The 22,597-nt window shown below is 43.8% G+C and overlaps 1 protein-coding gene across 2 annotated transcripts in view; it reads left to right on the top strand.

Annotated features, from left to right (window-relative positions):
• Positions 1-22,597, top strand: part of SETD5 (SET domain containing 5) — a 65,509-nt gene that overhangs the window by 40,289 nt on the left and 2,623 nt on the right. For both annotated transcript variants that reach the window (XM_030956427.1, XM_030956426.1), the window contains exons 10-23: positions 61-178; positions 602-711; positions 997-1,243; positions 1,433-1,513; positions 3,818-4,135; positions 4,966-5,283; positions 5,768-6,010; positions 9,242-9,371; positions 10,557-10,810; positions 12,160-12,216; positions 13,627-14,094; positions 15,886-16,172; positions 18,856-18,989; positions 22,401-22,474. In XM_030956427.1, coding sequence (XP_030812287.1) covers positions 61-178; positions 602-711; positions 997-1,243; positions 1,433-1,513; positions 3,818-4,135; positions 4,966-5,283; positions 5,768-6,010; positions 9,242-9,371; positions 10,557-10,810; positions 12,160-12,216; positions 13,627-14,094; positions 15,886-16,172; positions 18,856-18,989; positions 22,401-22,474 — 2,839 coding nt within the window. The remainder of the gene's footprint in view (positions 1-60; positions 179-601; positions 712-996; positions 1,244-1,432; positions 1,514-3,817; positions 4,136-4,965; positions 5,284-5,767; positions 6,011-9,241; positions 9,372-10,556; positions 10,811-12,159; positions 12,217-13,626; positions 14,095-15,885; positions 16,173-18,855; positions 18,990-22,400; positions 22,475-22,597) is intronic.

Here is a 22,597-nt window from a genome sequence, read left to right on the forward strand (position 1 = left end):
TAGCAACAGTGCTTTGGGAATTGGGTATTTTGGGACTGAGATGTTCTGTTGCTTCTGCAGGCCATATCCCTTTGTGCTGTTCTACTCCAAGTTCAATGGCGTTGAGATGTGTGTTGATGCCCGCACCTTTGGTAATGATGCCAGGTTCATCAGGCGGTCCTGCACTCCAAATGCAGAGGTAAATTCTCTTTTCATCATCACTGTTACTGCAAATACATGTTTTACATAAGCTTAGTGCTTTCCCTAACTTAAAATGCACTAAATACAGTGAATTCTCTGTGTCACTTGCTTGTTTGATGGTTTATACTTGGAATATGAGACAGTTTGGGAACATGAGGGAGGTTTTTTTGGAAGAGAAAGATTTCTCTTATGTCTTTCCTTTGGCTGCACAATGATACTGAGGGTAAGCAGGTGGTAGTAGTTGTAAGTGGAAAAGCACAGTATGAGACAAGAGCAGTGAAGCAGGCTTTTCCCTATGGAGAATTTGGGATAATTACTGATAGAGTAGAATAAGAGCTACTTTGCAAAAGGAGACTTCCGTCTTGGAAGTAAGAAATGCAACCTGTGGAGACGTCAGCTTCTTTCTACTTCGTTTAACAAGGTTCGTCATGTGATTGCTGATGGGATGATCCACCTGTGCATCTATGCTGTTGCCACCATTGCCAAGGACACAGAGGTTACCATCGCCTTTGACTATGAGTACAACATCTGGTGAGTCCTTCACCTCGCCCAGGAGCTCTCCACTGCCCTCCTGGACTGGACATCTTCCTCCAGCCCTTTCCTCGCATTCTACATATTGCTCCGTTTTCTACTGAATTGCATTTCCCGGCTATTCTGTCCAGTTCTGCTGGCATATTCTCCAATAGAGGCCATAAGGTAGCCTGCTGTCCTTGCTTTGGCACGTGGTGAGATGTTTAGTAGGAGATGTATTGAATGTCTCTGTGCAGGGGTTGAGAAATGAAGAGTGACACGAATTATGTTTGTGTTTTGGAGCAGCAATTATAAAGTGGACTGTGCGTGTCACAAGGGGAACCGGAATTGCCCTGTGCAGAAACGTAGCCCAAATGCTGCAGAACACCTACCTCCACCTGTTTTAGGCACACTGATTGGGGCAGAAACACGCCGGCGAAAGGCCCGTCGAAAGGAGCTGGAAATGGAGCAGCAGAGCCTTGCGTCGGATGAGAACGGCACTCAGCAAACTGAGGAGGCTCCTGAGGGACCTGCAGCAGTCAGTGACAGTGAGGTAAAATCTTTGCCCCCTTGTTGTATATGTTAACGTTCAGTGCTGCAGGAGTCTGACCAATAGCATTGGAATCTGCAGAACAGAAACTGCAGGAAGCCTTTTTTTAAACCTTTAGCGCCTTAAATTACCATAGAAATTTTGATAACTTTGGAACAGTACTGGGTTACTTAATCTGGGTTTCTATCTCAGGTGCCAGAGAAGGAGGAGAAACAACAAGGGGAGAAAGAGGAGCCTGTAGATGAACAGGGAGCCTTGGTCCACAGCAGACGGGCAAGTAGCTCTCTCTGTCTGGTATCACCCTCTTTAGGACTAACTTCATGCAGTGACCAACAGGTCCAGTTGGATATTTCACTTGTTTGAACACAAATCCCATCTGTTAGTGATCTTCAGTAATTTGATTAGCAACAGTAGAAGAAAGCAAGGAGGGAGTAAAAAACCACCCAGGTTTGGTTGACTTCAAGTCGCAGGATTTATGTTAGGGTGTTGCAGATTAGGAGATACACTATAGATTTGTTTCCTCATTGAAAGGTTTAACTGTTACTTTAAGGCCTGTTCTATAGTCTAAAACACACCTTTAGCAAAACCATCAGCACCAGATTCCAAAAAGGTAATTGGACCTTTTTTATGTTCCTGCTGCCCTTCCTTATTGCCAGTACAGCAATTTATGGCATTGTATAGAACCATAGCATAATTTGAGTTGGAAGGGACTATCAAAGGTCACCTAGTCCTACCCCCACTCAGTCAGCAGAGATATCTTCAATTCGATCATACCATGAACCAGAACCTGATTTTTCTTAAAACTTGATCATTTTTGCCGAGTTAGATTTCTAAACAGGTATCTGTTCAGTGTATGGTTTCATAAACATGTTGCCATGTGGGGAAAAGAGTGGGATCAAGTTGCAAAAGTCAGTAAGAGGGGTAGACCACCAACAGTAATATTGGCACTTACTTATATATTACTTACTTATATCTTAGTGCTCTGGGATCTTTGATAATACAGTCTTATTTTAGCCTTCATCTTTACTGAGTAGAGCTGGTGGTTTTTTTCTTGTGTTGCTTATGGCTCCTGGGATTGCTGCCTGGATTAGAATGTTTTATGCATGTGAATGGAGCCGTTCTGGCTCTTAATTCGTTAATTTAAATAAACAAGAGAAAAATCCAAACAAAAATGCAAATACACAAATAAAACAACCAACCAACCAGAAAGCCGAGGAAGAAAAACAGAAAAATTGCTCCTATCCTTTTACCAGCCAACAGATGTATTGAAGCTAGGAATTCCCTGTTTTTCTTTGCTCACCAGTATCATAATCACCTGTCTTCCTCTAATCAGGAATACGAATCTGCCAAGTGTAAATTTCCTGAGAATGCTTTAAATGTTAAGATAGTGCAGCAACCTGGAGAGCCAAGGGCCATCCAGTGGAGAGATGCCTGGATTAACTGATGGATTTTTTAGAACAGATGAGATAAAGCAGTCACTTTCCACTAAAATTTGAATGAGAGTAGTCATCCATCAGATTGGCCTTAAAGCTTTGGAGGGAAGATTTCATTTTAATGCAGGGAAGCTGATCTCTTTTTGGGACAGAATAGTTCAGTAAGCCTAAGTGAAGTGTTAGTTTCCTGTCAGCCTGTAAGCCCTGTTCCTGTAGGTTGCACCAGTTAATCTGCTTTAATGCGATTCAGTTTTCTATACTTGGCATCAGGTAAATACCCATCTCTATAGTTTCCCCAGTCTCTCTTTGTGTGTGTGTGTATGTGTGTGTGTAGTATTTTTTAATAGAAAACTGTTGAGGCCATGGGCTCCAAGATACTTTCTTCATGATAAATCTCAGAAGACACTTGACCCCACTTCTTTAAACCCACTTGATTCTTGCCAGTCACCGCAGCATTATTGTACTGGGCTTTTTATATGCATAGGTACCAATTATTCCTGACACAGCCCAGTGATAAGATTTCCTGTCCTTTGTGTTTACCTAATAAATTGACTTTTTTTTTGCCTCTCTATTCTCTCATGTTCTGTTTTTCTTATCCACTATGTAAGCTGCTAAGACCAGAGCTTTTATTTTTGAGCTGGGTCATCTTCTGACATTCTTACTGGAAAAAGAATGAATCTGGAACATTTTAATCAGTTTGTGTGGTGTATTACACTTGCTGCAAATGACTTAATCATGTACATCTATTGCCCCTGGCTTCCGTTTGGTTGGTCATTAGCAAATAGCTGTATTTGTTTCCAAGTCATCTCTCCACTCTACTTATGCTTTCTTACGGTTTTTAATTCTTCAAAATTATGCATTTCCTTGTGGCTGTTTTATTAATATAACTCAGTAGTATCTAAGTGGTCCTATTTAAGAACAAAGTCAAGTTCTTCTACTTGCGCTACAAACACATGATTATGTTGTTATTCTGGGAATATTGAAAAATGCAAATAACTGATAAGAACTGCTTCTCTCTGTCCTCTGTCTGGCTTTTGTCATTGCTATTTGGCAGTTGTTCTCTTTGTGCTGCTTTCCGTATCTGTTCTTGCCTTGTTTATGTGCATAATTCACCATGCTTACTTCAGTTTCCCTTGTGTTGTAGTCCCGGGAAGACCGGAAGGTGGAAGCCATCATGCACATGTTTGAGAACTTAGAAAAGAGAAAGAGGAGACGAGAGCAACCATCAGACCGTAACAGCACTGATGCTGAAACCAACGTCAATTCTGAAGCTCCTGAGCTGGAAAAAGTGAAAACAGAGACTCCTGAAACTGAAGATGGAAGTTCAGCACTGAGTGCTAGTCCTGCTCCTCCACCTCCTCCTCCTCCACCTCCTCCTCCTCCTCCTCCTCCTCCTGCTCCTCCTGTTTCTAACAGTACCAGCAGTACTGGGGTGAACACACGACGCTCCTCACAAGTAGCGGTAAGATGAAGATAGAACTGTTTGCTATCTTGTACAAATCTCAGGTGCAACATTTCTGATCATAATATCATTCTGGTGGGGAGGAGCTTTGTGGGCTTTCTAGCCCATTCTGAGTTAGGTAGGGACAGCTCTGAAGCTAGACCAGGCTGGCCAGTGTTTTACCCAGTCTTCTCTTGAAAACCTCCAGGGATGCAGATTGCACCTCTTCCAGTTCATGACTGTTAGGTTGAAAAAAAATTGCCATGTATCCAGTCTGAACTTCTCATTTCAGTGTATGTCCATTGATGCACCACTGCATCTTCTTAGTGGCTTCAGGCTGTTTGTAGGAAGACTGCTGTTACATCCCCCTCAGTCCTCTCTGGGCTGAACAAGCCCAGCTCCTTCTCCAGGGAAGAGAACTGGTGTGAGCTTAAGTTGGATGCGTAAGTGCAGTGATGGAAAGTTCTTTTCTTTTTGTTTGGGTTTTTTTTTGACCCAGTGTACTTTGGATGCATGTGTTCCCATTTTATGGCAGGGCTCAGACACTTGCCTGGAGTGCTCCATGTCAGCTCAGGTCAGGAATAAGAGCAGTTATCTTGAGACAAGCAGCAAGTTTCCTATTGCTGCTTTCTTCCTAAAGACCCATGTTCTGTCCTTTAAGAATGCAGAAGACAAAACGATAATGTGCCAGTGTTGAAGGGTCCCCAAGGCCATCTTATGAACCAACACAGAGTCCAACAAGATTTTGAGAGTCAGGTAGTGTCAATAAATAAATCTCAATTCTTGATCCTGTATGCAGAGAAAAGGAATACTCTTAGAGGTGCTCAGACTAATGGCAGTTTATTTTGTAGGATGCTGTCCCCGAAAAAACAGTGGCTAAGCCAGCTCCAGCAAAACCCTCCAGGCCCCGACCAAAAAGCCGCTTCTCTCGATACCGGACCAGTTCAGCACAAAGACTGAGAAGGCAGAAACAAGCCAGTTCCCAGCAAGCTGAACTCACACAGGCTGTCCCAGAGGAAGGAAGCACTGCCAGCTTGGTAACCACAACAGATGTCAGCAATGTGGAAGGGCCAGGAGAAGGCAGACAGTTGACAGGATCTGACCCAACTGCTATCCTGGCTACAGGATCCCAGTCTAAAGCTGCAGTAAAGTACCCCAAAACAAAAAAGGTAAATATGACCAAGTGCTCAAGATTGGGATGGCAGGATGGCAGGTATTCATTTAGGATGCAGCAAAGAGGTTAACTTTCAGCTTAGAATTGAAGACCAAGAAGGAATGTGACTGCAGCTGTCATGTACAAGCTAGAATAAAGTTGGAAGGGAGGAAAAATTGCAGAAGCTAACAGGCAGCTGCCACATACTGGGCATAAATTAGCTGTTTGTGTTTAGAAACTAGTTTTGAACAGGGTGGTCAAGTTTTTGGAGAATCTTCTAATAAGATGAATGGGACATAAAATCGAACTACTTCTGTGACATTGGGTTGTGTCTCCAACAGGTGAGAATTGGGTTTGACACAGGAAGTCCTTCCTGTTGAGAAGGAGGGGGGTTTTAGCAGTGGGCTGACCTGAGCATTGCTTCCCATACACCGTTGTGCCAGGTTGCCTTTCTTCTTCACCTGTGCTGGTTGCACTGACGTGTGTGTTTCCTCCTTCAGTACCTGGTTACCGAATGGCTGAACGACAAGGCAGAAAAGCAGGAGTGTCCAATTGAGTGTCCTCTGCGCATTACTACAGACCCAACAGTTTTGGCAACTACCCTAAATATGCTGCCAGGTCTCGTGCACTCCCCACTGATTTGTACCACACCTAAACACTACATTCGCTTTGGTTCGCCTTTCAACCCTGAGAGACGTCGAAGGCCCTTCCTGCTGGATGGCATTTACAGCTCCTGTAAGAAGGTATGTTTGCTCGTGTCTTACCTTTACACGATGTGTGCTCATCTTACTGGCCCTCTTGTAAAGTTCTTGTGTCCTTTTGGAATTTATTTCTGTTTATTTATGAGCTAATGTGTTGATGCAGTGTCCAGGCTATGACTGCTGACCTCCTTGCCAGAGTTCAGTTTTCATCCTTGCCTTTTGCTGTGGTAGAACAGTTCTGTGACTGCTCTTTTAGAAACATGTACTTTCAGATCTGCAGTGGCTGTTTATTATCTAGCATACACAACTCAGAGTGTTGATTGCTTCCCTTAGAAAGTTTAATATTACTGCTTTCACAGAGGATGGTTGGCATTGTGGGGATAGGACAATGTTGCAGAGGAGCTCAAGAATCCAATGCCTCAGTTAAGATTCATTGTCTTCGGAGAGCCTTTGTGGTTTAAAAGCTTTGAGTTTGCCTGTTCACAAGAACAAGTCCACAGCTCTTTGGCTGGCATCACAGACTGCCTATCTACAGCACATACTTGAGGCCATTGAACCAGGCCCAGCTAAGGATTTAGTTCCTCCAGAGATGACCAGTGAATGCCAGTATTTACTTATGTGCAGGAAGGTAGGGTAGTTCACTCAGTCAGATTTGTATTGGAATCCATCTTTCCTGTTGCCTGCTGGTTTTGCTCAGAGACTTTCCAGTTCCTGTGTGATTACCTGAGGACAATTCTACAGAAATCTTTTCTGCTCTCCCTGTCTTGGTGGCTTTCAGGTACCATGTCCTGGTTTCTTTGCCTTCCTTTGTTTGAGGGAATTTTTCTAGAGAGAATCTTTGGACTTTACTGTTCTCCACCTTCAGTCAATTTGTTGTCATGCCCTAACAGTCTGTTCAGTATTTCCTTCATAGGTAAAGCCCTTCATGGTTCATATGTAGAGGTATGACAACACCTTGTCTGTTTCTGTGTGCCTGGGCAACCTTCTGATACATCTTTAACCTGATAACTGCAAGGTTTGAAGTTCTTTTGAACCTTAACAAGGTTTGAACCGCAGGGAAATGAGAAAGACCCAGAGCAAAGCTGGCAGAGTTATTTGGAGTTCTGTGCTCGGTGCAGTTGCTGTACAACTGGCCAGCAAGCTCAAAATCGAGGGAAATCTAATGTCATGGAACAAGTCTTCCAATCTGTTACTGCATTTGACTCTTTTCTAGTCAAATGATAATTCTCACTGCTGGACAGGGAGTGGACTAGTCTCACTGTTGATGACTTCTGTTTAGTCCACACTTTCTTTGAAGCTGTGTCCAAAACTGGGTGTTGTGTTGCAGCTGGAACATTTTCAAAGCAGAAAAGTTGCTTTGTGTCTTCTGACCTGTACCCATTTTGTGCATCCCAGTATGAGTTTTCTTTAACAGGTTGATTTAAACTCATGTTCATTTCGTGATTTTGTCTGTTGATAGAAGAACCCATTAGTTTTGTAGGCTACAAAGAAATTATTAATGGTGTCATCTAACATTCTTGTTTCATAATCTGAAAACTTAATTACAGTACCTATTCCATTAAATAGTTAATAAAGTATTGGAAGTTACTGTGTCCAGAAGAGGTGTTGCAGAAGTAATTTGTTAGATTTATACTTTTTGAATAAATAATTGTTAGCTGTTCTAGTCAGAGGTTTCATCCATTTTGTAGGAGATCCCTGGCTTTTTCTTGGAAAATTATTTTTAGCATTTGGTGGTTTTATGATTTAACAGTCTGGAGATCTAGAAATCTGCTTCTTATGTTCAGGAAGGTTTAGAAAACTCACAGGGAACACCTTCTTTTCAGCCAGCTGAGGTCTAGAAATGGTCCAGAACTTGATGATAGATATGCTCTCTCAAGACCTGATCTGTGTCTTGTCTACTTTCGACTACTAGCCAAGGAGGTTGATTTATAAAGGCTGTTGAAATAGATCACATATTTTCTTGGATTGTCAGCAGGCGTCATCCTTAAACTACTGAGAACTGTGCCAAAAAACTCAGCTGATGATGTCAGTTTGCATCCAAAGCATGGCAGTGTCTGAACCTCGCAAGGAAACTGAACTGTAACCTGCTCTCACGTTAATCACACCCTGTGCAGTGACTTGGCTGTCAGATCAGATGCCACCTTTGAGGTAGAGGTGCTCCAGACTGGCTGCCACTTCTCCCTTTTGCTGGCGGCCACAGTGGAAAGCCTTGAGTTCCATTTGAACAGAGAAGAAGCGTCTGCTGTACTGTAGTGAAGGCCATCAAAATAGATCCTGTCACCTGCTCTTCATCCTCGCTTTGAAGTTTTCACTTTGAGGATTGTGGCCAATGAGTTTGTGATGTACTTTCACGATAGCTTTGAGGAGTCATAAGATACACACGTGTATCTCTAATAGGATGCACATTGCTGGCATGCAGATGAACTGTGGATTCCTGAAAGGTAAAAGTACAATTTTAAACCTCTCTAGGACAAGAGGAGTCTGATACAGTGAGTCCCCTGGGTAAACTACACAAATGAAAATTGCTGTTTGATTTTTTTCAGCAGTTTGCTGTCATTTCACTGGATCACCTGAGTGTTTTCCCTTATGTTGTGGCAGTTACCTTTACAGTAGAACAAGCAAAGATTCCTGCCTGCCATCAGGAGTCAGTCTGTATCAAGATACAGGGCTACCACACCCACTGCAGCAGCTGATTTGCTGAGGCTTCAGTTCATGTTCGCTTGTGTGAGAAACATTCTTAATTGTCCATGTTCAGAAGACTACTGTGACTTACCTTTTTTATTAGTAGCTGAAGAAAATATTTGCTTTTATTATTCTTTCCTTGGTTTACACTCCTTGAAAACTGCTGCTTGCATTTTAATCAGAGGGTTTTTTTGCTCAAATTTGCTCTCCTTGGCAGGAAACGTCTTTTTTGCAAAAATCAGTGGTTGTACATAGTTCATTATATTTGTGTCCCTTTTCTTAGAAATGACTATTGTTTTAATAGTTTTAGGTGCCACCATCCAGAATTTTTATATTTCTAATTTGCTCTTTAGTTATCTCTGTTACTGTTGATGATTGCTGCTCCCAGAGCCCGTGTCAGGAAGGGCACAGCCCCAGCACAGTAGTTGGTGGGCTCAGTGCTCCCACCCGAGCGCACGCCAGCGAGGTAACTCCAGGCTTCTGAGCAGCCTGCCCTGCTCCACACCAGTGTGGGAGTTGGGGTGCATCCTGCAGGACTGCAGAGAAAGTACCCGAGGAGTTTCACGTTTATGCAGTCTCGTTCTGTTTCAGCGCTGGATCAAACAAGCCCTGGAAGAGGGGATGACTCAGACCTCAGCAGCTCCGCAAGAGAACAGGACCCAGTGTCTATACCAAAGCAATGAGAACAGCAGCTCCTCCAGCATCTGCAAAGATGACACAGGTAAGTGCTCAGCACCATCAGTGCAGCATGGACACTGGAGTCAGACTGAACACCGAAGGGAGCTGTACAAGTGACATCTTAATGTGTCCTGCTGCCCAATGGCACAGCTTATGGGTAGGTGAGAATGTTGCTTTGCTGTTCATTCAAATTTCTGCAGACCCATTCCAGCTTGAGCATTTGTGAAGTTTCTCAGTATTTTCTTGTCAAAAGATAATCACTTAACATTGCATTATCAATCTCAGTGCTCTGGGATGTCTTGTACAATGGAAGGGAGGGGTTAGAGGGAAGAGAGCCCAGGATCATCTCTTTTCAGTAAGGTGCTTTTAGAAGGTCAACTAAATACTTGCTGACTGTGGGAAGGTGTAGCAAAGTCTTACAGGCATGTGTGCAATAAACAAATCACCAAGTAAGTCTCAAGGATGGAGAAGCTAAAACCTCCGAGTAAAGCAACAGAATGGTTAAATATTGTGTCTGAATTTACAGAGAAAGAGAGTGCAGCTCAGCCCAGTCAGGGATCAGTTTTCCAAGGATGACAGACAGGAAGCTAGACATCACACAGATAATACAAATTGGATTATTGAAAGGTGAGATGAATAGGAAATAAACAGAATGCCGGAACCACTAAATGTACCTCTCAAGCAAGACCTAACCTGTAGAATTTACTGGTGATTTGGTTTTGTTTTTTTGTTTAACTAAGCATCAAAAAATATTATTATTTTGAAGAGAGGTAGGCCTGAGGGAAAGGCTTTAATCCTTAGTGGAAGTGGAAATGTGCTTGGGCTGTATTGATGTAGCATATAGAGGACTGTTAGGTTCAGGTAATGAAAACTGAGCTGTCTCTGATTTGTTTGTAAGAATCACAATATGTCCTCTGACCTCTCTCCTCTATTCTCTCCTCTTTTTAACCTTTCATGTCTTCATTTCCCCTAGCTCCCTCTTGTGCTTGCTTCTAGTTGAAAGATTTGCTTTCCTTGTTCAGTGCATGTTCCTGATGTTGTATTGTTCTGTTACCAGTCTCTAGACATTGATGTAGAAGTAACTCAGAGGTACTTCATTTTTGGGAGTCTTGTAGTTGCATTGAAGACTCCTGGGCTTCATTTGGGCTGGGATAGAGGGAAGAGGACAGCATGTGATGTGCTCGTGTTCAGTGGGTCAGCCGTGTTCTCAGCTCAGTTTGTGTTTCAGACTTGCTGAGTCCCCTGAAGAAATGGAAGTCACGCTACTTGATGGAGCAGAACGTGAAGAAGCTGCTGCGGCCGCTGTCCCCCATCACGCCCCCTCCTCCCGTCCCTCCGGTACCCGGCACAGCGAGCCCTCAGCTGGCCACGCCCTGCTCGTCTCTGCCCGCCGAGGAGGAGACTCGCAATGGCTACGGCGTCATGTTCTCACCCATCCCCTCTCTGGCTGCCAGCCGCTGCAATACTCCACTACAGTTCGAGGTAAATCTGCCCGGGACTGGGTGTGCTAAAAACAAAACAGCAATATCTGCAGCAGAGCTGGCACTAGGACATTCCTTTTTGAGTATGTATGCCTGAGCAGCATGAGCACTTCTGCCTTCCTCTTCTAACTTCACTTCTGGACAGATCTCCTGCTCTGTGAAATGTCAAACTTTGCTACAGCCCAGCCTCCCCTCTTTGTAGCTTTGTAGCTATCAGTAACATTAGTCTTATCTTTTTTTTTTTTTTTTCTATTTCTGCAGAGTAGCTCCTAATTTCTCAGGTTTTTCAGTGACCTTTAATCATCTCCCCCACTTCAGATCTCTGTGCCAATGGGGTTTTTACCCTGCCACTTCCAAAGGGTACAAGTATTCCATTTCTCAGAGGCTGTAAAGCATCCTTGGTTCCTCTTTCCTCAAACAGCTTTCAGTAACCCAGAGTATTTACTTCACTTCGTCTCCACTATATTCTTTGGTTTTACAGACTGAGATTTTTCAGACTCAATTTTGTGATCTTCTCAGAGTGGAAGCAATTTAGAGAATGCTTGACCCCTCCATATTCATAAGAGTGGCCAAAAGCATGATGCTTCTGCTTTTTTTGTGGAGTTTGTCAGAACTTTTTGTTAAGAAATTTCTGAGATTCGTCAGTTTTCTGACTTTTCTGCTTTGCAGAAAATAGTGACTCCTGTTATATTTCTCTGATAGCAGCATAGCTCTGGGAATCCTGCCTCTCTTGATTCTATTTAAGGCCTGTTCAGTAGCATGGAGAGGGAAGTGGTTGGGAAGAGCCCTTAACGGTGCTGTCACATGCATACACTGCCTTCACTGATATAGGTGCCCAGATAATACAACATTCCATAAAGCTGGCTGCTCACACCTCTTCCCTTGACTTGAGCTGGAAAGGTGGCCCACAGTGGATTGAAAGAGACATGTTGGTTTTATAGTATATGTCTATGAAAGGTTATCTTAGTCTTTGGACAATCGTAGTTTACTTTCTGGGCTAAACCAGGCTTTTCTTCTCTCCCATGTTCTCAGACTAAAAACCATAAATGTCTTTCTCTATACTTCATGGTGCAAAGTCTGTCTGACAGCACCAGAAATATAGAGGTAGCTGCTGCTTTTCTTAACATTCATGTGCTCTGTTTTGGGTACTAAGTTGCATCATGAGATGCAGTAACCCAGCCCTATCTGTGCTTCCAGGAAGCTTTAGAAACTACTTAGCCAACCATGATGCTGTGCAGGCTGAGGCCAGTTGTGTAGAATAGCCATTGCTAACCTGTGTGCTTTTGTACATTGTAATTGCCTCTTGACTTTTGAAGTAGATGAATAACTAGATGCTTTTCCCTCCTCTAGAACGTGTCCTCCCCCGAGAGCTCCCCTGCGCATAGGCCCGAGTCCATGTCACCTGAGGTAGTTATGGGAGCGTGCTGGGAGGGGAGGGAGGAATGTGCAGGCACTGGGAATAAGGGTGGAGCTTTAGTCACAGTAAGGCTGAGGAGAGTTTTCAGGGTTATCACAACAAAACAAACAAATTGAAGACTGGAATTTGATTCCAGTCAGACCCTGGTGGGAATCAGACAGTGCAAAGACTCAGTATGTCTCAGCTACTGAGGTGCAGGCAAGAGATTTGGGGACCCTGGAATTGTCATCACCAATTTCAGACTCAGCCCAGCCCATGAGTGGTCTGTGAAATTTACTGAGTAGTGGCCAAATGACTGCTGGGGAAGGGAAAATATTCACTGCCATTTTTTACTTACAAGCACACAGTGGTACACCTGACTTGCTCTCTTCAGATGGAAAGAGACCACCTACTCACTTGCAGATGGAAAATGTTGAGGAGATGGTAAAATGTCGCATTTTGCTTAGCCTGACCTGTTGTAAAAGATGAGATGAGCTGCCTTGCTCAGTGACTGTTTCATAGTAAAAAATAATGTGCTCATCTCCAATGTGGTGGATTACTGGGAGCCATAATACAGCAGGGGAAATGTTCTCAGCAACAGCAGGAGGGCAGAGCTGGTGCCTGGTGCTGCTGTGTTTTTCCCTCTGCACTGTAGTCCTGCAAAGAGGATGAAATCTTGTCAGTTATACTCATTGTTTGAGATCCTGACATATTAATGTGGTGAAGGAGATGATTATTCTGCTGCCCTTGAGGGTTTTTGGCACTTTAAGTAGATAAATGAATATACTGTTGTATTATTGCCTAGTGCTCCACAAACTCTGACAGCACAAAGATGATGCCATTGTGGTTTTGTTGGAAACTGTGAAATGTAAAAATGCAGTAAAAATTAAATGAATGTACTATTGTTAGATATTTCCAAAGTTCACAATAAGTGAAAACAAATGGCTTAGAGGTCCTGGGAATTTTATTGTTAGGAAGTTAGTAGTGGCTGACTTGGGACAGGCAAGAACTTGGCTAATAAAACAGCAGAAGGACAGCAGGTCTGTTCTATTCTCTCCTGGCTACTGCTCTGTATGAGCAGTATGCCTCTGACGTATGAGGCAATTGAAAATGCTGAGTTTAATTCATCAACTGCCTGGGGATAGTGTTGAGCTTTATCCTCTTGCTGCAGAAAGACTGCTGAAGGGGAAGGGGCATCCTGTATTGGACAGCTGAACTGATCATTGTTTAGTCTCAGTCATTCCCCTGTGGAATGAGCAGAACAGTGCAGGAAAGAAGCAAAGGGGTATTTAGAAAGGAATGGGGAAAAGGGAAGCTAGCATTGTACAGAAGGTTTTCTGACTTAAATTTCTCTCCCTACTCTTGTTTGGTCTTTTTCCTGACTACCCACTCCCCTCCTATATCCTTCTCGGATTTCCCAGGTCTGCCTCCGTTCCGACATGGATTCCAAGGGTGGGTACCTGGATTCCAGTGCAAACACCTGCCAGGAACGGCCATCGCTGCTCAGCTTTGCATCCTCTGATGTGGCTCCACAATCCTCCATAAACTCTACTTCAGAGATGAACTTCCCAGGGAAAAGTGGGGAAGCACAGATGCTGCTACGAAGCTCTGATCAGGCTTTTCGGACAGAGTTTAATTTAATGTATGCCTTCTCCCCATTGAACGCTATGCCCCGCGTGGATGGGCTGCTGCGGGGCTCTCCTCCTTTGGCAGACAGGAAGCCCATTAATTCGGACGCAGGATGCTGCAGCTCTCCTGCAGAAGGGTATTTCAGCAGACATGAGTCAGGGCTGCTCAAAGAGACAACACATGGGTCCATGTCCCCCTGCAGCGAGAGGGCTGCTGAAGGCACCAGAGCTGCTCCCCAGAATCCGCCACAAAGGAAGAAGGCAAGTACTCCTGTAAAAGAAATCCTTACATTGCCGTGAGGTTTACTGTTCCCACTCAGATTACTGCAAAGACAGGGAGAACGGAGAGAGAGTCTGGGCAAGTTATTCAGGCATCCAGTGCCTGGGTGAGAACAGTTACAAGAGGGAGAGCTACCCTTTAGGCAAGATTTTGATGTGAGAAGTGGAAAAAAAGACACCACGGTGCAAATACCTCTTCTGGGATCACAGAAAAAAGAGCAGGATGCTGGCAGCTTTCATTAACAGTTGTTAAACTGAGACAAGACCCAAAGCAATAACACAGTGCAGCTGTACAGCTGGTGAAGGTGTTATTTATCAGGATGAAAAGGGTTCTTACTGGGAAAGAGAGTCTAATGTTTCAAAAGAAAACATGGGCTGTTTACTAGAATATATTAGAACATTTCCATAACATTGCAACAAAAGTAAGATGAAGGTTATTTAAATTTTAGCTCTTTGAAACTAAAAACACAGGAATATAGTTTAACAAAAGCAAATACATACTGGTTTCTTACAGCAGGCTAGTGACCCTCATGGGACTAAAGCTGAGGTAAAATGTTAAGTCAAGGTAGTGCTGTCATAAAATTGGGTACTCATGGGACAAATTATCAGTGCCTTTTCCTGTGCTTGGAATTTTTTTTTATGGCAAGTGTGGTAACTGAGATAACTTGTATAAGGGTCCAGCTGGATGGAATATCTTATTTCTTTTCCATTTCTGGAGTCTCTTGATTTTTTTTCTTTGTTTTTCTTTTAAAATTACATTTAACTTAAAACCTTCATATGTTGAGTTACTTTTAGAAATAACTTGTTCAATATTTTAGCATCATAAAGCCTTCTGTACGGGCATTGAGTCATAGCTGATAAATTCTTCAGCAGAACTGCCTTCTGTGAGTCCTTTATGGCTCCTTTCCTTATAATAACTGTGAGGGAAGGCAGGCTGAAAGGTAAGTGCCCAGCTGGAAAGATTTGTTTCTTTTTGGTTCTGCTGACCTTGTGTTCCAAGGCTGCTTTATCTTTGGTTGGTGTCTTTGATAAATCTGAGACTGCTTTGCCCAAAACACATTCTACCTTGGCTACAAGCAGTTTGTTTTGGTGGTAGGGCTGAAGTTTGCAATGTCTCCATAGCAGGAACCTGCTCTAAGCAAGTTAAAATTCTGTGCAAGGCTTCACCAAGCTTTTAGTGTTAATGTGGCTGAACTAGTGCAGATGAATTGGGCACTGAAGATACCAGTTTTGTGAAGAAGACTCTTACTATTACCTGTTTTGGTGATACTGAAAAAAATATATTTCAATACAGATATTGAAAAGAACTACATAATGTCATGAACCAGAGAGACTGTATGGAGGGTTTTGAGAGGAGGGAGGTTATAGAAGCTTGTTGCTTGAATTACATCTCCTGAAGTAATGTGAAAATCCAGGTGGTTAGAGAATCAGACGACCTGGATGTTTCTACTGCTGTATTGGTCATAAAAAGTAAAAGGAGGGTGATCATGGCACTCTGAATTTGCACCACTTAGCTCTTTTCTGGACTGCCTCCAGATCCACCAAGAGTTGATAATCCCAGTATGCCTTTTCAAGTTTTACCTGCAGGCCCAGATGTTTTTGGACGGTGTTTGGGCCTGTCCCTCCCCGTGCCCTGGTGCTCTGTGTCCCCTGGCCCATGGCTGTGTTTCCTCCCAGTGTCCTGGTGCTCTGTGTTCCCTGGCCCATGGCTGTGTTTCCTCCCGGTGTCCTGGTGCTCTGTGTCCCCTGGCCCATGGCTGTGTTCCTCCCCAGGTGTCGCTGCTCGAGTACCGCAAGCGGAAGCAGGAGGCCAAGGAGGGCGGCGATGGCGGGCGCGGCGCGGGGACCCCCACCCGGCAGGGCAGCGGCGGCTCCGGGGCTGACACGGACGGGAACGGCCCCTCGGGCTCTGCAGCACGAACTCCGTCCTCCCCACAAAGTGGCTTCTCCCCTTCTCATCCCTCCCTGCCTCACGTAGAGGACGTCAGCCCACCAGACTCGAGGGGCTGTAGTTCCTCGTCATCGCTCAGTAAATCCCAGGAGAGCATCAGCAGTAGGTGGTGAGTGTTATCCTTCCAAGCAAGCCTGAGATTCCCCTAAGGCAAGGACCAAACTCCCCAGGGGGCATTTCCATAACAATATGTGCAGTGAGATGGATTCATTTGGGTCTCTTGGTATTGTTCTCTTTCATAATTGCTAAACCACTGTGAAGGATACCAGCACTGTTCTCAGCCTGTCTTTTAGTTCTTGGTTTAGGTATCAAAAATCTGTATTGAAAGGTACAAACTTAAGCAGGTGTTGCTCTTCCACAAGTTCCATCTTGAGGTCTTGGGTTGTAAGGTCTTGCCCAGGCAATGAAAGTCTAATGCAGGTCTTTTTTGGCTGAACCTTCACTCTTCTTGGACATGAGTGATACTAAGTCCACTCCTGTTCTGAAGGAAAGCTCACAGACCTCTGTAGCTTTGCACTTGAGAAGCGAGGACTGTGCAACAGCTCCAGCTTTGCTAATTTACCAGACTCTGGTCACTGGCATGCCTAAGGCATGGACAAACCACCTTTATCATGGTTACCCTGAGAAACTTTGATAAAGGGAAAGTCTTCAAAAATTTTGAACCTGCTCCAAAACATGAAGTAGTGCACTGAATTGCCAAGTGTGGGATTATGGTGCCAGTGATGGCTGGGAGGTTCTGCTGACTGGATCTGTGTAGGGCGCTGGCTCTGCTGCCCTGGAGTGAGGTTCTGGTTGTGCACACCACCAGCAGAAACGCACACACAGATACACACCCCCCTTTTCTGATGCTGATCTCCACATACATGGCTGGGTCACTGCTCGGGTAATGGCAGGGGGTTGGCATGAGGAGAAGTTCAAAGCAGTGCTGAGGGCAATGAGAAGTATGAAGTTTGTGTTGAAAGCACTTGGGTGAATTTGGAGGAGTAATAGATCTGTTTCCTTCCTTTTTCCATCACTTTTCAAGCAGAGTTTAATGGAAACAATTTGTCTTTTACCTCTCTGACAGTTTTTTGTCTACCAGAGGACCTTCTGCCAGATATTGGGACTGGCCACAGCTGAGGCAATCTGCTAATGATTAGTTTATCATCATTATTTTATTTTCAAATATTCTGTAAAAGTGGTAATAGCCCATGTTGTTCTCCTCCTGTGCTACTTCCTTCTGCCTATAAAAGAGTAGGAAAAAAGCCAACCAGCTGAATGAACTAAAACTAGTTCAGGGTGAGGTGTCAATGTGGCATCCTTGCTTTAGTACCATCTTTTGTGTTCTCTGAGCTTCATCTGCTGCTCCCTCAGCAGGTCCTGCTCTGGCTTCAGTTTCTCACATGGTTTCAGGAGTGTGTATTGAGTGGGTATAAAGATCCTATTGTTATGGGACACTGGATATAAAGTTGAAACCATGCTGATATGTTTTGAAATGGGATTAAGCAGATTTGCTGCCTTTAAAATCCTTGGGTTTCTGTGTTTTAATGGGCATGACTGACAAACGTACACTCACTTTCTACTTTTAAAAATAACCTGTTACTGAGGTAAAGTGACCCAGTTTCGTCTTTCACTCCATGTGCTTATATATCAGATACATTTCCAGACATTCACAATAATATTAGGAACAGAAGAAATTGGTGAGAACTAAAATTCCATGCCTTAATGTGTAGAATCTTCCAGATTTTTGCTGAATTCTGCAATAATTGAGAATAGCTTTCATTTAAAAAAAAAAAGAAAACCACAATGGTTTGTCTATTTCAGTTGCCAGGATAAAGCCATCACAAGTAAACAGATGTGCTGCTGCACAGTAAAGCCAGCCTTGCAGAAAACAAGTCTCCAAGCAAACAAAATATTAAAAAAACCCAAATGGAAAGCACAGCTTTCAGTATATCTTAACAAAAATTAAATACAGAAATCAGTCAATATCCAGTTAATATGCATGCTTCCATCATATGCAATGCATTTAATATAATCTAAATATTTAAATTCAGGCATTTTTAAGGCACAAATTCATCAGTGTCCAGAGTAAAGTCATTGTAAATCCCTGGTCATGGTGATGCTGTGTTTAGGTTAAAAGACATATTTCCAAAGAGATTTGGATGGTTCTGTGCGTGGTAGATGGAATGTTGACCCAGGGGCCTGAGGTTTGTCTGTAGCTCTTGTTTTTATTCAACAGTTTGGCTTCGGGAAAGCCACTTCACCTCTTTGTCACCCTTAGACAAGACACTTATAAAATGGAATAATATCTAGCATTAATCTTGAGTGGAGAGTTTTCGCACTACAAAATTAACAGGACAAAGTGGCATTAGTGGGCAAAATGGCCCAGCAAGCTCTGCTGTGGAATATTGCAGCATCCAACCATATTGTCTTGGCACTGTATTATCATAAAGGTATTGAGTTTGCCTCTGCTTAGTTTGAATGAATGTAATTATGCAAAATAACTGCAGTTAATCTTAAGCCAATAACAGAATTTTCAAAAAAAGGTTTGAATCTCAAAATAATTTTTCTGTAACTGGGTGATTTACTGAACTGGATGTTCATACCACGTTTTTGATTGAAGACTTGGTGTTCTGAGGGCAGTGGCATCATGATAGCAGGGACCAGCAGTCTGAAATCACAGTGGAGGTTTTTTACATGGCAGAAGCAGTTCAGAAGTTTGTTCCTCATCCATCTAAAGAGCTGGTGGTCTCTGATCCCCTGTGCATTGGGGATGTTGCTCCCTCCTCAGCCGTGCCTGGGTTTTGTTGCAGGATGGTGCCGAAGTCGGTGGAGCGGCTGCGGGAGGGCCGGGGGATGCTGGAGAAGGTGCTGCGGAGCGGGGCCAAGGTGGCCCAGAGACACGAATCCTCCCCTACCCAGGACTGTGCTCCTGAGAGAGATGCAGGTAGGATGGTGAAACTTGGGCATGTTTGCTTGGTGGGAAATGATGTGCTTGGATAACTTTGCCAGCTTGTCTGTGAAGTTGGTTAGTTGTACCTTCATCTTTAACATTATCAAAGCTGCCTTCTGCAAACCAAACTTTACTGTTACTCAGATATTGCTTGAGCCTGTATCTCTCTCCTGTTAGACCTAGAAGACTTTTAGATTTTTTCCTGGGGATTGAATCCAAGACTGTCTACACCTTGACTCTGACAGGGACAGCTTCTTTGTCCTTGGACAGATGCGTTAGCACCTCCTAAGCTCTGAAATAGCTGTCATTTAATGGACATTGGGTGAACATTCAGACAAGTGTATTACCTTGTTTCTGAGCAGTTTAGGGCAAGTATGTATTTCCTTCTTTCCAAATCAGGCTGCAGTAAGGTGTGTTTGAGACTAGTTTTGAAAATTGGCTTCTCATTTAGAGTTCTCCTCGTTTTGTACACCTAAGCTCATACTTTCAGTGCTTTTTCTTCATCTAGTCTTGAGAGGAGGTCCTCTTCCCTATCGAGTATGTCACAGTTTCATGGGACCCCATTGGGAGTCTTTTCCCTGTCTTTCCCATACCAGTGGAAGTGGTTTTCCTGGTTATTTTTTGGAGGAGTAGGCAAAATCCAGGCTCTTGGAATAGGTCTTTGCCCAATGTAACTTGTACAGCTCTGGCTCTTCAGTGTCACCCAAGACTTAGGATGGAGTTAGAATTTATCACTGCAGATGAAAGTTTTTCTTGTTACATAAACCCCATCCCATTCTGAGTTGTGAAAACCTAATGCTGCAGCTGACAAAAGTCATCTTGTTTCCTTCATCCTAACACAGCAAAGTACTTTTTTCCTTTTTTTGCTTGCTCTGGCAGTTTCTTCAGCTGCTTGTTTAGATTCTTGTTTAGATTCTTTGAGCTACCTCCCCTCCCCCAGTTGCTGCTCTGCTTCTTAGTGAAACAAATGGGTGGCTGAGTCCCTGCTGTTCCTGGGAGCACCTGGAGGAGTTATGAAGATGCATATTTTCACTTGCTGTGCTGCTGCTGTAACAGATAATATCAACAGGAACTAAAAAATCCCAAAGTTGGAGGGTTTGCTGATGAGGCATGTAGCAATGAAATGGAATTTGTGTAATTTGTGTGCATTGCACGCTTCTGAGAACTGCAGCTGCTCTCAGCAAAACCTGTCGCTTCATATATGCTTTAGGTTGACACAGGCCAGTACAGCCAAGAGAAGCAGTTATTCATGTCCTTCCCGTGTGCAGGTATTGAGAATAGGGGAGGAAGGTGTTGGCTCTAGCTTTTAAGTTTACATAAAGCAAATTCAGAAAGGTCATAGTTTATTTACCATTTGTAATTTAGTCTTTCAGTAGTCTTTAACTTGTCAAGGTTTCTTTCTGGGAGCAGGCACTGTCAGTAAATTGCCTAGCCCTAGTGATGTGCCCAGCCTTTTAAGAAACAGTTTCTTCCAGAAATCTTTAGGTTCCTTGTGATTCTCATACTTGACTTCTGTTAATCACAACAATCTCTGAATTGATCAGCTCTGCTGTGCGTGACTTTTTAACAAAACGTGCCCTAAACTTCTGAATTTTGCCATTCTACAGTACTTGTGATGCCTTGAGAAAGCTGACCTAGAACAGAGGCTAGACAGAGTTAAAGAATAAAGTAGGTATTTATTAAAAGGCCTTAACAGATACACCTTGGGCAGCACAAGAGCCTGGCCATGCCACACCCAAGATGAACCAAAAATGGTCACAAAATGGATGACCAATCACAAGGTCTCACACTTTAAAAAATTTCGGTCCATTTCCATATTGGAGTTAAATGTGCAATTATAGCTTTAGCTTATGAAGTTCCATCCTCCTTGTTTTTCTCTTTTCATTTCACTGTTGTTTATACTTTTTGGGCCTGGAGCTTGTAACAGTTGTCCTTGGACAAGCTGGAAAAGGATTGTTTTGTCTACCTACCTTGTGAAGAGAACTTGCTAACACATAATATGAAGCTCAGAATTACACACTAAAGCAGCACAGAATCTGAAAAATATAAAAGCTAAAACCTAAGGCATCACTTGGAATGTCACCAAACAGCCCCTTGCTGCATCGGTGACATTTCAGAAATGGAAGGTGGCACAGGACACATGCTGGAAGCTTCACGCCCCAGTCTCTGTGCAGGCCTGTGCCCTGAGGGAATTTCTGAGCCTCAAGAACAGGCAAGGGCTACATCCAGATCCGTGTTAGCTAAGCCAGCACTGTGGTGTAGCACAGAGAGGACAATGGCAGCAGAACCACGGGCCCTGCTGGCACTGATGCTTGTGTCAGTGCAGCTGGGCCAAAGCCAGACTTGTCTGGCAGAAGTACAGAGCAGACTGAGGCAGCGTGTCCTGTTTCATGACTGAGACACATCTGTCATATAAATTTGATACTAATCCCAACACTGTTTCACCAAGGCATTTCAAATGCTGCTGCTGAGAATCCCTGAGATGCTGCAGATAAACAGTTCTGTCTCATTAGTCTGCAGGAGAATTCTGATGTGAAATCATCTAGTCCCACCAGCTTCACCCCTCCTGCAGAACACAGGATCACCAGCCATGGTTACAGGGGTAGCAGCTGAAGCACACAGTTGGCACAGTGACTGTGCCACTGCTGTAAGTGCTTCTTGCCTACCCCAGGTCAAGTTCAGTGATATGGTAGAACAAGAAGCTCACCCACCCTTGAAGTGCAAGAGAGGCTTACTCTGTCACAAAGCATTTTAGTCCTCTTGGTCTCTCACATATCTGAGGTGGATCAGAGTGTGCTGTATGCTGCCGGTGCCCTTCAAACCTCAAAGCATTTCCATCATCTTGGCCTGTTAGAAAAACAGGTATTTTTAAGTTCCAGGACTATCTCTGTTTGTAGCAGCTCAGTTGGCTTATAAACCATAGTCCCCAAAATGGCTGCCTTTGAGGAAAACCCACCACAGGATCCTGCTGACAGCCCTCTGTGCAGGGCAGTTTTGTCTCCTGAGATGTAACTGTATCCATTGTGGATTCCTGTAACCAAGACTGAGTGAGAAATTACCAGTGCCTAGAAACCATCTTCTGCCTCTCATATACTGAAGAGCCAGGGGAGCCCTGGTTGTGTCTGTGCATTATCTCCAGGTGTGGTCGTTCAGACAGGCTGGTCCAAGGCGGCTCAGCTTTGTGATAAACCAGAGCACACTGGTGTGAGGGGAGTGGCCACTCTTACACATGTGGCTCTTCCCACATGTTAAGATTTCCCAATTGTCTTTTGCTGGGTTTCTTCAGTTTCGGAAATGGTGGTGGCTGGGGAGGCTGGAACACAAGGGCTGTGCAGTGTCATGTGAGAGGGAGCTGCTGTGGCCTCAGTCGGTGGGGTGAGGTTTAACATTGCCTGTACATTGCAGACGCAGCAGAAGGAGACACTCCAGAAGCCCATAAAGGACCAGCAGTTTACAGTCCTTCTCGATACAGCTACCAGGTAAATGCTTTCATATCTTATCTGCCATTCTGAAATAAAGCTTTTATAAGGAGGGAAACAGTGCTTAGCTGCTATTGTTCACAGTGCTGCACTAAGCACCTTAGGATGAGAAGCAGGTAGGAA

Source organism: Camarhynchus parvulus, chromosome 12 (assembly GCF_901933205.1).
Source record: "Camarhynchus parvulus chromosome 12, STF_HiC, whole genome shotgun sequence".
NCBI classification, from domain to species: domain Eukaryota; kingdom Metazoa; phylum Chordata; class Aves; order Passeriformes; family Thraupidae; genus Camarhynchus; species Camarhynchus parvulus.